At 37.3% G+C, this 14,618-nt stretch overlaps 1 protein-coding gene across 2 annotated transcripts in view; it reads left to right on the top strand.

Annotated features, from left to right (window-relative positions):
• SEMA3C (semaphorin 3C) overlaps nucleotides 1-14,618 on the top strand; it is a 111,785-nt gene that overhangs the window by 56,675 nt on the left and 40,492 nt on the right. For both annotated transcript variants that reach the window (XM_018068107.2, XM_018068108.1), the window contains exons 3-5: nucleotides 8,796-8,956; nucleotides 11,097-11,159; nucleotides 12,506-12,625. In XM_018068107.2, coding sequence (XP_017923596.1) covers nucleotides 8,796-8,956; nucleotides 11,097-11,159; nucleotides 12,506-12,625 — 344 coding nt within the window. The remainder of the gene's footprint in view (nucleotides 1-8,795; nucleotides 8,957-11,096; nucleotides 11,160-12,505; nucleotides 12,626-14,618) is intronic.

Genomic DNA, 14,618 nt, shown 5'->3' with positions numbered 1-14,618 from the left:
AATAATGAAACTGTAACCATGCCTGCATATACTAAGTTGCCTTTTTTTATACTGAGTAGGGGTGAGAAGTGACTGGAGAAGATAGGAACAATATGTTTTAAGGAGATCTGTGGATAAAGTGACATGGCTAGAGTTGCAGTACAGTTGGTAATATCAATAAAGGTGAGGATTACTGCAGCAAGGGCAATAATGCCAATTGTAGATATACAGAGATTATCTGTATCTCTGGGGAGGTTACTCTTTGAAGGAGAAAAAGGAATATAATGAAAAGGGTTCCTCTGCCTCGCCACAGTGAAGTGGGCTCTTACTTTATTAAAGAAACCATAATGAAATATTTCAGGTTTTGAGCTGTGTTTTCTCAATGGGTTTTTATTAGCTGTGGTAACACGAGTAATTTGGCAGCTTAGTGACAATATGCTCAGAGAAAAAAAGACTGCGTGTGAGTTGATGTAAAGAGCTTTTCCAGTCTGAAAAGAAGTTAAGAGACTACTATCATACTTTCATTATTTAAGGTGTTGATCATTCCACAACATTTAATAGTTCACTACAATTCAGAGGCACAGTTGCTGGTACATCAATGAACTGCACATTTAGGGAGTAGCTGCCTCTGTCAGTTTTGCAAAAGGCAGATTATATCTTCACTGTCTGCAGGCTCCCTCAGTAAATCTGCAAAGTAAGTGCTTACACTGAAACAGAAAGGTAAACTTGCAAAGAAAAACAATTCTATCAATAAAACAACCTACATTTCACTCAACCTTACACTCTCTCTGCTCCTCTCTCTCGCTCCCCAATATTCAAAAACATCTGAGCTGACATAATCTGTCCCATCCGTTTGTGGGGAGTAGTCAGGCACTTAAATCTAAGCATTAAAAGGTTTGCTTTTATCACAAAAACAATAGCCTGAATGAGATGCAAAACTAAGAAGTCCCCTCAGACCTTGTTCTCCTCCCAGTGGCCAACCCACTAGTGACAAATGGGATAAAGATGAATGACTTGGGAGAACAGCTCCCAAGTCACATGTTGCTGCCCACTTCTAACTTGGAGAATAGCACGAGCTTCAGTCTTAATTCATTTTTCAGGCAGACAATTACAATAATTTACTTTCTTCCATTTCTCATATCTCTATGTAAATTTGGATCAAAGAGTTCTGGTGTCTGCATACAGTCAGGGCTTCAGCTGGCCAGTTGGTCTGATAGCTACTTGGAACATTTCTCTGTGTGCCTGAGCATCGCAGGAGGAATCACAGCCGTTCCTCCAGTGATGTGATTGGTGGTCCACTGGAGAAAAAGAGGAAGAGAAAAAACACAAGAGATTACTATGAAAATATATACTTCTCCCAAAAGAAGTAAAATTATGTGGAATTTATCTAACTTCTCCATGGGTGTGGCTTTTGTTTCTTACTCTGTCTCAAAAATAATGTCATACTTGGCAATTGAAAGCTTCTCACTCCTGCACCTGGAAAACAAAAACATCCCTAGTGCCAGTGGCAAAGCCACTGAGTGCACCCAAACTGAGCTTCTGCAGCCTTTGACAGTATGGCAAGGACCCTCTCTCCATAGCTCTCGGACAGAAACAAAAGAGTAAACTCTGTGTAACTGTGCAGACTTGGAAGTATGTAGCTTACAGCTCTTGGAGAGCACTTTGTGTTCTGCAGAGCTGTTATACACAAGCTTTTTGTACACAAAGCTCAGAGAAGACTGGCTCCCATCTGAATGGCTAACTCAGCTGCAGTAATCTTAAACCCAGTTGGCCTGTCCTTATGCTTGCCAAAGTTGTCCCTTTCAGTTTGGGACCAGAAATGAGAACAAAGCCTGGACGGGATAATAATGGGCAGAAAAGAACAAGGTAATATTTGAAGAATCAGATACCTTCTGGAAAGTTCTGTAGAATGGCAGTATTTGTAACATATTCTGATATAAAACATACAAATTGCATTTATATAAAATTATAACTGCACAGTACTTGTTAAAAAATAAAAAGCCCACTTTTCAATGTTTTTATTGAAATACCTATACTGACTTTAGAGGAGTTATTCCAGGTTTACAGCAAGGTAAATGGAGGAATAATCTGAAAATTATGACTCAATGAGTCTACAGCCTAGTGAGACTGGATGGCTGCAGGGTGTGGGTGGTCTTGCGTAATGCTCAATGAAGGAATCTCAATAGTGGAATATTTGGCAAGACTTAGGATAGCTGTGCAACTGCAGTTTGAAAAACGTTTTTCCTCTTCGTTTTGGAGTGGGTCTTCTGTTGTGGAATGTGGTGTTTCATCACAACAATATCTACATAAGTTAAAAAAAATAATATCTGTTCTTCACAATGTAAAGCTTCAGTAAAAATGCATGTAACTTTGTCGGGTATGTTGGGTTCATAAGTGTGCCACAGAGTCATGTTAATACATTTTGCCACACACAAGTAAGTGTCTCTCTTCTGGTGTGTTTGCCTTTGCTTAGAAAGCACATTCCTTCTGCACAACACTGGCAGCTGCCCACACCTCAGAGGATCTGCCCCTCCTTCATTCTTCAAAGTACTAAATCAAAGATGAAAAATTCCCTCGTAGTTTTTGGTAAATTTTAATAAAACAGCACTCTGTTATGAGTGATTCCCCTTTCAGTACAACTTTTAAAACGGCCCAACATTAAAAGCAGTTAATACTGCATTGTGATCTTTTTTAAGTCTGTGAGTTACCAGGATTTTAGGACTTCTGTGTGTCTTGCAAATTGTAAAAAAAAGAATCATCTACTGACATATGTGAATGCTCTGCTTAAGGTCAACTGTTAACTGGGATGTCTTTTTCTATCAACACATGGTCCCCTTCACAAAGAGCTATTGAGTGTTTTACTGGTCCTAACATTTATGTTGAGCTGCTCAAGGTGACAGATTGTTCTTCAGACATGCTAAAGTCACCTCTGGGCCTGATTCTCCAAGGACTTCACCTTGGTGCTCTGATTTCTCTTTATAACAGACTGCACTATCTCAGTCCAGTAATGTTTAAATTCCACTTTCAACTCATTAAGCAAATACACCCACAAGTATTCAAGGTGTATATTTAAAACAGATCATATTTAGATATCATTGACATTTCCTTGTTATTTATTCTCATTCCAAATACAGCAATTAAGTTTCCTTCTAGCAGATTATACATTTTAACTTTGGGCAAAAAGCGTTCCTGTTTCAGCCTGTACTGTCTGAACTCTCTTCCTCTCTATCCTCCAAAAGATCTTGTTAATTAGTTAGCTTGTGATTTTATGAGCACTTGTAAATCTATTTTCTTCCCTCTCACTAGCTCTTTTTTTTTTTAATAAAAATGCAATTAAACCCCTTTCAGTCAGATTCAGAAGCAAGCAAGTGTGCACATCTGTGATTTCCACTCCTTATAAACCCATTACCCTCCTATGCAAAAAGCCAGATTTCATTGTAACAGCATTGAAGAAAAGAGCAAAGACCCTCATGCATGAAGAAGAGATAAAGAGATAAAGGTCAAAGGTCCATGTGAGCTTTTTTGGGTCCTGTGTGGTTAAGGCACACAAGGGACTGACTAGTAGCACATCTGGCTGCTTATGGCTCTTTGGCCAAATGACTGTCTACCCATTTATAATCAGCTTCACTTGAGAGTGGCTGAGGGGTGGGTTTTAGTTTGAACGCTGCATGAGCAGTGACAAAATGCTTTAGCAGCTCTCTTGGCTCACCCCCTTGAGTAGAAGGAATCAATATATGTTTCTTCAAAGAAAAGAAATATTGACAGTGCAAAAGTGACTCATTCCGAAGTTTTGAAAAGAAATACTCAGACTTTACTTGTTCTCTTTACATACATAAAATTCAAAAGTATGCCTATTGTACCCTCAGACATGGAAAGCAATATTATAAACAGCACACTAATTCCACAAGCACTATGTAAACTAAAAAAAATAATACATTTATTTCTTCATTGTCTTTTTACTGAAAAATTAGAAGTAAGGGCAAGAAAACAATAATTAAAATCAGGTTCTTATGAAATCTGATACCTTTTAACTAGATCTTTTCCAGTCGTTTCTACTAATAAGTTACAAAACAGGGAAGTTAATCAATACAAAGTAGAAAAGAAAATATTTAAACTGAAAAAAACCCAGACCTTTTCTTTTGGCTGAAGTTTTTTTTTTTAATTATTTTTCATAACTTTGCAGATACCTCAGATTCCACTCACACTTTTCATTCAACGCTAGTAATGTTATGTACACTGTCTAAGTTTATATGACCAAATTACTTTTTTGACTGCTTAAACGTGACCTGTGAGTAAAAGGGGACCATTTCCATCTGATGCTTTAAGCAAAAACATTGTTCTACCTAAGTATTTATTTCTAGGAGAAAAAAAAAAGGAAAAGAAAGAAAAATAAAATTGGGGTTTCATTCCAGTTCCTAGAAGGTGAGATTTTACATTGCAGTTTCACATTTGGCTGGCATATTTGTTGGCACAAACTCAAGGCTTAATGAGGCTTGAGAGAGTCTTGCAGCCTCCATAACTGGATGCTAATGTTGTTGAGCCTACTGCTGGATGTACATAAGGTGTGTCATTTGTGCCCCCCAGGCCCCATGAGAACGTAAAATAAAAGATGATTTGTTGTATTGCTGACTTCCAAATCACTAAGGCTCCATAAAATCCATGCCAGTTTGGGCAGCAGAGGTTCCCTGGGGAGAAGTAGCCCATCTTCCTAGAAAGCTGTGTTAATGCCCTTCACTGTGGTGCTGTGTGTGAAGGGATTGCTGTGCTTTACTCCCTGCTTGGTTTTGAGGCACATGCATCAAATCTCTGCTTCTTCTCTGAACTTCCCTATAAACAGCCTTCTGAGACTGAATCCTTATGCCATCAGGACAGAGGAGGAAAGCATATTTTTTCTTGTACTTTAGCACAGAGGATCCTAGATTTTCTCAAAGTAGCCTTGCTAGGCTGGAAATACAGAGATGGCATAGTGCAGGCATGACTGCGTGCAGCCTCTCACGTGTCACAGTTTATCCACAGTTTATCAGTGGATAAACTCATTGCTTTGAACTTGGGCTGGGGATGGTTGCATACCAAGGCTGTAGCTTATGAAACCCTGCAAGGTAAAGATAATTCTTGGTTATCTTGAACCTTTCAGTAATAAGTGGTTATGTGAATCTGCAAATAGGAAATAATCATATTTTGGCAAACTTCTGCTAAAAAATGCATAAATTTCAGTAATGTGTGCATCAAACACCCTTATTAGTATAAGATGTCTACCAGGGAAGTAACTTATATTAGGGTTTTATCTTACATCTTAGGTATTATTATATTCCTTGGGCTAGGAGAGTCATGCTGTTTTCAACATTGTGATGCCACTGAATTTGAATTAAGGAGTGATGAAAGATTGATGTTGAGTCATTAAATAAGACATTTGGAGGACTACTTATGAGTGGATCTAGCTCAAATGTCCTTACGCAGATTGGACAATTTGTGTATAATAGGCTGTATGATATAACTACACCTTCCTGGATTCCCAGTCTCTAATAATTGTAATTTGTTTTGTTCTGGCCAACATATTGAGTTTTGTGTTACAAAGGCTTTTGTGATGTCAATAATAGATATTGCAGAAATATTTTGTTATTTCTTCTGGGAGAACATAACTTTTTAAAAATAATATTTGCATTAGCTTTTTTTGTGGTGAATTAGTAGGATAATTAAAGTAGGTGTTAAACTGTCTAATTTTCAGTAAGCTGTCCACTGTGTACAGAGAAAATTCCCAGTCAATAGGATCTCCAAAATATGCAGTTCAATAATGCACATGGTTCTGTAAAGAGAATTCACTGAGGCTTTTATCTTTTCATTAAAATAACCTCTCCTCCAAGATCAGATTTCTTACACTAGGGATCAAGTTGGTTTTGGTTTTATCCCTGAGGAAAGGCAAAACTAAATTCACTGACTGATGAAAAATATTACGAACAAAGATTATTCTTCTGTCATTAAGGATGGAAGTTACTTGCATATTGCTTTATTGTCAAACAAAATTGTTAATATTCAGAGAGGTGTCTACATCATCATTCTCCATATAGGGTTTATTGCTTTCAGCATTTGGCTTAATTCCCAAAGTATGGAACAGAATTTGCTCTGAATGTCAGTAAACGTTTACTTGATTTTTAGCAAAAACTTGGAGATGAATGGAACGTGGAAGACTATACAGCACCTTTCCACCCACTGCTTTTTCCAAGTAATAACACACAAATAGTAAATCTTTACAAAATCAAATTTTCTTGGGTGATTGTGTGGCAAATTTTGTTACATGAAAAGATAATTTGATTAGTTATAAATTCCCTCGCCACTTGCTTGAGTAGCCTGAAGAGTCTAATAAACTGTAAACTTCAGCACTAAAAGAAATAAAACTAATAAATCTGTATGAAAGTTTTTTTTTTCATGGCTTTCCTTCCTCTTATGAATGGCATTGAGTTTCCATAGTCTAGTAATGTGTAATAAGGTGTTCTGCTTATCAGCAGCTTGATGGAGACAGATTACCCTTCTGGAACCTTAAAAAGAATAATACCATTGCAAAAAAGTTACAATTTGAAGAAAATAATGGATTTTAATAAGTGAAAGTCATGGAAATCAAGTATCTGTCACTGTTTTTGTCTCTTGCTTAAAAACAATTGTCATGATTATGATTATCTTTTATGTCAATCACAGTGTTTTCACTGTCCACCCCTGTCAGTCACTGAAGCGATAAGGAGGGACATTATTTTGTGCAGTCATTGTGCTCACATCTACCCTATGCTGGGCAGGAAACTCTCCCAGTTTATCTGTGCTTTCCTAGAATATCAAATGTGCAGTTATGAGAAGCTTCAGTTTCACCTTACAGCTGCCAAATGTTGTAGTAAGGTTAATAATGCCACCAGGAAGAGGGATGAACACTGACTTCTCAGGCTGGTTGTAAAAGGTCAGTCTGAGAATTTCAGAACAGGCAAAGGTACTGTGTGTTAATGGCACTATCCTGGTGAGTGTCCCAGGTGCCTTTGAAAATCCTAGCTAAAAGCTTACAAGGAGGATGTTTTTAAATTAAATAAAACAATTGATTTTTCAAGCACTGAAGAAAGACTTCTGAAAGTACTGTGGACAATTTTCATGTATATTTAACAGGTAGTGTTTAAGTTTAAACTTTTAGGCACAGATTGTAAATCTTGATTGTATGTTTATCTTTTGTTGAGGGACATATGAAATAGAAATATTATTTGTATTTTTTTAATATTACCATAAATAAATGCATGTAGGCAATTCAGCTCCTGAAAGCTGTTGCACATCTTTCAGTAACTGAGGATAGTTTTCATCTTTCTATGAAACTATTTAGCAATCATGATAAAAATTAAATGGAACTATGTATCATATTTATCAATGCAAATTATATTCTGGTAAATATTCTTTCAATCTTTAGATATCTGATAGAATCCCAGGACTTCAGGCTTTGCCTTTTAAAAATTACTCTCCAAATAATTTTCAAAGAAAAAATTATACTTTCAGCTAAATATGATTTTACAGAAGCTGCATACTTAGGAACACATTTTTAGCACACTTTTTTGTTTTTTTAAACAGAGCACATATCCAGAAATATTTGTTTTGAGAGTTTTGTTTTCCAAAATAACAATAGTTTTAGATGACTAAATTTGTATAAGACATCTACTTTTCTGCAGGTAACAAATGAGCAAAAATGTTGCTTTTAAAAATCCTAAGCTTTAGGAACAGTGACAAACCATATTGTCCCAGACAAAGTTTGCAGCTAAGAACTGTGTACTCAGTTCTTAGGTTTATGAATAAACATTATACCAGAGCTTCGTTTTCATATGTACTGTGTATTTGCCACCCTTTTAGTGTCACAGGGAACACAATTCAATGCTAATGTTCATGAAGTAAGAAAACATAATTATATGTTAAATATTTTAATAAAGACAAATCGATTATTAAGGTTTTATTTTTCCATTCTCAGCTCTTGAGAAATATCCCTTCTGTTATTACTGCAAAGTAAAACAATCTGAGTGGGGCCAAAATATATTGGCCAAGCAAAGACAGGAAGGCTGATCTTTCTTGAGGGCAGCAAGTAATACTTATATTGCAGATGCTTATGCTATTCCTGTAACAGGCCTGATCCTGCACTACTGAGATCAAAGGATGTTTTCACTTCACTTTATTGAAGAAAGTTTTATACTGAAAAGTAGAGCTAGTTCTACAGTTCTGGTAGTTTGGTCCAAAGCCTATAAACAAACAACTGAATAAATGAACACATTTAGGCTTGACTGAATAGTTTTGTTTTATTTTTAAGTAAGCCATGCATGATGATGAACCAAATAAACTTTGACCTTGAAAATTATAAAAGCCTATTCTTAATGAAGCCCCCTGTAAGGAAAAGAAAGTAAACTGTTCTTGCGTAGTTTTCATTGATCTTGTGGATTTTCTGCAGTCATAAACTTCAAAATGTATTGAACACATTGACTAATGTAATAAGTTATCTTCCTTAAAAGCCAAAGCTGTAAATAATTATATCCATTAAAATATGAATTAATTAGATGAATGAATAATAGCATTGCCTGATTTTTATGAGCTGTGTCTATCTACTTAATGTACAAAAGAATTATATTCAAATTGGGAAAAGAAAATTTGTTTTAACTCAACCATTATATTACTAGGTAGTGTCTGATGAGGGTTTTTCTTCTCTTACTGCCCCCCTTTATGTCCAAAGATGTGTTTATTTAGAAAGAAATGCAGTTGAGAAGCAAGAAAGGCGACTGAATCTCTTTGTTAAGTAACTATCTTTACTATTTCAGAGCTGCAAGAAACTAAAACCTCTGAATATCACAGAATATCCCACAGTCCCCTGGATTACCGGATATTATTAATGGATGAAGATCAGGATCGGATCTACGTGGGCAGTAAAGATCATATTCTGTCTTTGAATATTAACAATATAAGCCAGGACCCTCTCAGTGTAAGTTCGAGTTTTGTTTTGAGAATCTGAGGTTGCTTTATTACATGCCTTTGTTTTTAAGACAAAAAAATATGTATTTCATTAATTTGCATGAAAGTCCAGGCCCACACCTTATTGAACTGTTAGTCCTGGTTTCACGTGTAACACAGATGAAGCTGTTCCTTCAACACTGTTTAAAACTGGCCTGTTTACTACTTTTGAAGCAACATTCAGCTTGGCCAGGCCTCATAAGGAAAATTTGTATGGTTTGATGCTTTCCACTCCTCTCCAGGATAAGATAGTTCAGAGATGCACTGTTAAAAGGAGCCTGTAAGTAAGAATAAGATACACACTGTCGTTCTCAGGCCATAGGGAAAAAGACAAGGACAGAGTTGCCTTTAATCTTCAACTACATTTATTTTTGTTTTGTACTCTGGAGCCTAATCACTGAACTATTTTCCAGTCTCTTGTTATGTCTGTTGTCAGCCCTTGCCCTTCAGTTGGGTAGCTGAGACACCTCATTTGGGTTTTTTTCTGATTTCGAAATAGGTGACCTGCAGAAGTACTTGTGTGCCCAGAAGCTTGACTGATAAGCTGTTACCTCTCTACAGACTTAGTCTTGCCTATCTTTAGACTACCAGAGCTACTACACTGCCTTAAAAAGTACCATAAAGGCCTTGTTCCACCAAATCCATCCAATCCTTTAATCTATGGGCTTTATTACTGTACCTCAGAAGGATTGAGGAGCAGCGATACCCAGCTTGCAGCAGGGAAGATAAATGCTTTCCTTGAGAAACAAGGCTTTTAATGTGTCAGGGGAGAGAGAGGGTCCCTGCCAGAGAGTGATGGAGCACAGTTAAATTAGGCTTTGCTCTGAATCACCCTCTGGATGTGCCTGTCTACCTGAATTGATTGTGCAGGGAGCCCGGGGAGGCTCACTCTAACTTACACATTTAAATTAAATGCCTCTCGTTCAATGGTGTGAATGCATCCTTCCCTCCTTCTAATGGTACCAAAATCTCCTTCTGAAGTGAGGCTGCCTTCTCTGATCTGAAATAGCTTCTGTGACCTTTTTTGCTAAGTCCCATCTCCGCAGTGATCCAGCCACCCCTGTTTGGGAGGAGCTGTACCCTCACATGACACACTCTCTCCTGCCTGTGGCAGGTCCAGTTTAATTCTGATAGCAAGGCCTCTGTTGCATGAAATATTTTCTGCAGTATAAAGCTGTGAGGCATTTCAACAGCCTGTAAAAACAAAAATAAAAAAAGTCAACAGAAAGGAAAAACACAAAAAGTTTTCTGGCAGTGAATGTGTTCACCCGGTATTAGGCTCAGAATGAATCTTTGTAATTCCACACAGTCTTCTGGTTGTTTATTTATTTTTATGGCAGATTCACTTTGCTGATCTTATACCTCTATAGAAATCCATATATGCATTCAAATCCACAATTCTACATATGTATGTATATAGGTACATAAACAGAGATCTTTCAATGCTGTTGTTTATGTTACCTTGAGGCTAAATGTTATCAAGCTCTGTCACTTACTAGATTTCTAGGGATAAATTTCTAATGGATGTCTTTTCTATTTCAAAATCAAAATAAATAATGGAAGAAACTCAAAATGTTTAGAGTTTGATTATAAAACAGATAAACATTCAGACATTGAGATATCTGTTGGAAAACTGTGTGAATAAAATCAGTTTGAAATCCTGAGATTTCAAGCAGGTTATATCATAATCTATCCAAACTTTCGATGTTAAAATCAAAAAATTGTTACAAGAATCCTTGTTGCACAGTTTTAGCCTTCTGGTTTCTAATGTGCATAATTTCTGAAAGTTCAATAAAAGTAAAAAAGTAAAGATAGTAATTTAGGCAATAAAGGTGAAAAATCTCTCTTATTTAGAAGAGAAAATCTAAATAATTTGATTAACTTGCCTTGAAAATATGTAATAAACTTAGAGCCAAAGACCTGGACCTTTATTTTGTTTACTGCATGCTAAGACAAAAATATTTTCATGTATCAGTGAAAATTCTTTTTTTCCTTATAATGAAAGTGTAAGATATCCAAATATTAAAGTATTAGTGTAAGTTAGGCGGTGAAATGTTTTGTTTAAATTATGTGAAAAATATGCTACTTGAATGATACTTCTTTCCTTACAGATTTCCTGGCCAGCATCAGCAAACAAGGTTGAAGAGTGCAAAATGGCTGGCAAAGATCCTACAGTAAGTTATAACCCACATGCACACATATACACAAATTACGTACTTGGCAATAAAGTAAGAGCACCTTGAGTGCAGCCAAAGCAAAATGAAAGTGTTTGTTTTGCTTTCGAAATGCTTTGCAAGCCTATCTATAAAGTGAAATTCTGGAGAGGCAGGCAGTGTAAACAGAATGCACCTTCAGACTTTGACAGATGGGAAAAGATATGCAGTGTCCACTTTCTCGGGATTTTTTTGTTGTCACTAATCAAACCAGGTAATAGTACTTTTCCAGATATGTCCTGGGTGATGCTCAACAGCCTGGTGAGCTGCTCTTTGGAGTGGGGAAGTGCTCTGGCTGGCTGCTTGCCCCTGGAACAGACTTTGAGGGCGGGTGGTACCCACCGTCTGCAGTCTGAAGACCTCGGTTGAGCACCAGCTTTCAGATGCTGTAGTGTGGTATCGGTTCCTGCTGTACCAAAAATGTGAATGCCTCTAAATGTAAATAAACCAGTGCAGTCTGCTAAACAAGGATTAATTCTACTGATTTTCATGAAGCTGACTGATGACACAGTTTCCAATCTTGTGCTCGTAGAACTCACACAATTCTCACTGTCTTTGATGATTGAATATGAAAGTCGTTCCAGGATCTCAGTAAGAAAAAAATATCCAGAAAAAAAAAATCTGTTTTCAACCTATAATATGTTAACAGTTGATCACAGTTAAAAATAAAAGAGGAAGAGAAGAAAGAGGTATGCTGGAAGGAGAAAACTATAAATCTGATGGTGTGAAACTATGTGGTCTTTAACGTTCTGTTCTAGTTTTCATGCTGATTTGAAGATGTTACTGTAGGTCTTTAATATGAAACAACAATTCCCTGCAAACTTCCTTTTAAAGTTTTGGAAAGAAAAGATTTATACAAATAACGGGATCTGAGATTTGGGCTTGCTTTGCTTTTCAATAATCTCCATCTATGATGAACAGATTAGGGGGAACCTCTGACTGTTTCAGAGGTGTCCTTAAGGAAACTTCCTAAGGTTACTTCTTGTTTTCCTGCAGAAGTCCTGCTTCTTCTCATGCAAGGTACAGAGAAATCTGTGAATGAAAATTGGTTTGCTGCGTGGAAGCAGGAAAGTTACACGCACTCCTCTATAACTCCTCTGTAGTGCCTTATCAGTGCCCAGTTCCCAGACTAGGCAAAATGGCATGAAAAGAAAGAGAATCTGCAGCTGTTCAAATCCAGAGACTAACAAACTCAGTAGCTGTTTTCATGACACTATGAAAATTATAAGTCACGTCTCTTCCCTGGAGTTCCCAACGTCTAGTAACATTTGCCAGTGTGAAATTATTGCTCTCTGTACTTCCTGCAGCATGGCTGTGGAAACTTTGTGCGTGTGATACAGTCGTACAACCGCACACACCTGTACGTCTGCGGCAGCGGCGCCTTCAGCCCCGTGTGCGTGTATGTCAACAGGGGACGCAGGTCTGAGGTGAGTCTCTTTTCGTTTTATCCACTCCCTTCTGTGGTGCATCCTGCTGGTGTGATGTGAAAAGTCAAAATATTGAAAACGCAAAAAGAATCAGTGATCCGCATAGGGTCGTTCACCCGTGTTAAATAGCAAAAGAGCAAAGGTCCATAGTTTACTGAGGTGTTACCAGCTAGAAGCAAAGCCATGATCAAAAACCATGCCCGAAATATGATGGTTGTCCTAAATTCCACAGTCATACCAAATGCTGGGCGACATTTGATACTACTTTTTATTTGACATTTTCTGGTGAATTCATTCCTACCATTTGGTGGGGAAATGCCCAAGAAATACTTGAAAGGAACTAGCCAGTAAAATATACAGTCCACTTTTTATAGCTTCCATGTGTTACTGGTTCCTGGGAGAAGCCCTTAGTTTGGATAACTATTCAGGGATGCAAAAGTTTGCTGGACTTCAGCTTAACACCCACTAGATGCAATCCCAGTACAGGAACTTTATCTACTGCACAAATTTTGCCCTAGATTCTGCCCAGGTGAAGTTGGAAAGTTTTACCTCACTGTGAGATCTTACTTTTTCTAGAGGAGTCTCCAGTTTTTCTGTATTCAGTTTCACTGTTCATTTTCAATATATAAAGTACCAGATGTTTCAGTATATGGTTCAGTTTTCCTGATTTGAATGTGAAATGTTTGTTTATGTGCAAATGTAATAGGTAATAAATTAAGCAACCAGAAGGAAAAAGAAAGGCACTTTCTCCTGAGGCAGCACCTCAGGAGCTTTCAGGTCAGATTCGTGACTGCAGGCACAGGGTTGTGCAGTATATTTTCCTGAACAATGTGGAAGCAGATGTGTTGGGAAGGAAGATCAGAGCGTCCTACCTGGAGTGTTGCCATGTGAGGGCAGCTTTAAAAGCTGGACTGGCTTCTTGGGAAGACACTGGGAAATTCATCACTGATTTAATTGGGAGTGGGATGGGAATTCTGGCCAAGACCCAAGATACTGCATAGGTTACCAGGGAGGTGATAAGTCAATGTCTCTCCAGATCGGTTTGCACAGGATAATCTCAGTGACTTTTGTTAGATCCCTACCTGGCTCCAGCCTGCTTAGCAGAGTATGCAGACTGAATCACTGCACCTTCAGTCCCAAAACATTATCCAAAAGTAGAGATTTGTAGGCCTGGATTTAAAAGTGCAAGCAAACAGAACTGACTAAGTAAATCCATCCCTTAGGTTAATGAATTTGGCATTAACTTGTTTTGATGTATTTTGAAACAGGGGTCACCTTTCCTCAGCATCATCTTATTTCCTGAGAAATTATTTAAAATATAAGAAGTGATATCATTTGTCTCTAATTAATGTAATATTCCTTTATTACTATAATCTGCAGCCCAGAGAACTTTGAGTCGCATTATTTCAGAGTTTTTTTAAATGAAATTGGAACAGAGAGGAATGCAGGAAACGACATCTCCAGATGATGCAATATGTTAAATTGTTTAAATGAAAAGTAAAGATACGTGATTTGGAAAAGAACTGGCTTCACTTAGCCTGTCTGTATAGCTACATGCCTATATCAATTGATTAAATAAACTGCTGTTTGAGATGTCTGGAGTCTGTGAGACACTTGACTCACAAGTGTCTCACTTTGAGCATTGCATGCTCAAAGCCATTACTGTACAGGCCAACAATAGCATAACAGTTTAGAACCAAGAATTTCCTTCTGAACTCATTGCATATATCTGTGCATGACTAATTAATAGAGCAGAATGAAGAACTGTGTAGTTCTGATGGGACTAGTGAGAACTCATTTTTTTCTCTGCTTTTATCATTTCACCTTTAATTTAGTGCAGTTTTCCATGCAAAGAAGGCTGTTTTTGCACGTGCAAAATGAATATTTTACAAAGCACATCTGTTTTTCTCTAGAAACTACAAAGCCTGACAGAGTTGTATCCAACAATTATAAGAACTGGGACTGTTTTGCTCTTTTGTTTTGCTCCGGGATT

Source organism: Manacus vitellinus, unplaced genomic scaffold (genome assembly GCF_001715985.3).
Source record: "Manacus vitellinus isolate BGI_N305 unplaced genomic scaffold, ASM171598v3 scaffold_13_pilon, whole genome shotgun sequence".
In the NCBI taxonomy this organism is placed as follows: Eukaryota; Metazoa; Chordata; class Aves; order Passeriformes; family Pipridae; genus Manacus; species Manacus vitellinus.
The sequence above is the reverse complement of the archived record's forward strand: the minus strand, read 5'-3'. Positions and strand labels throughout refer to the sequence as shown.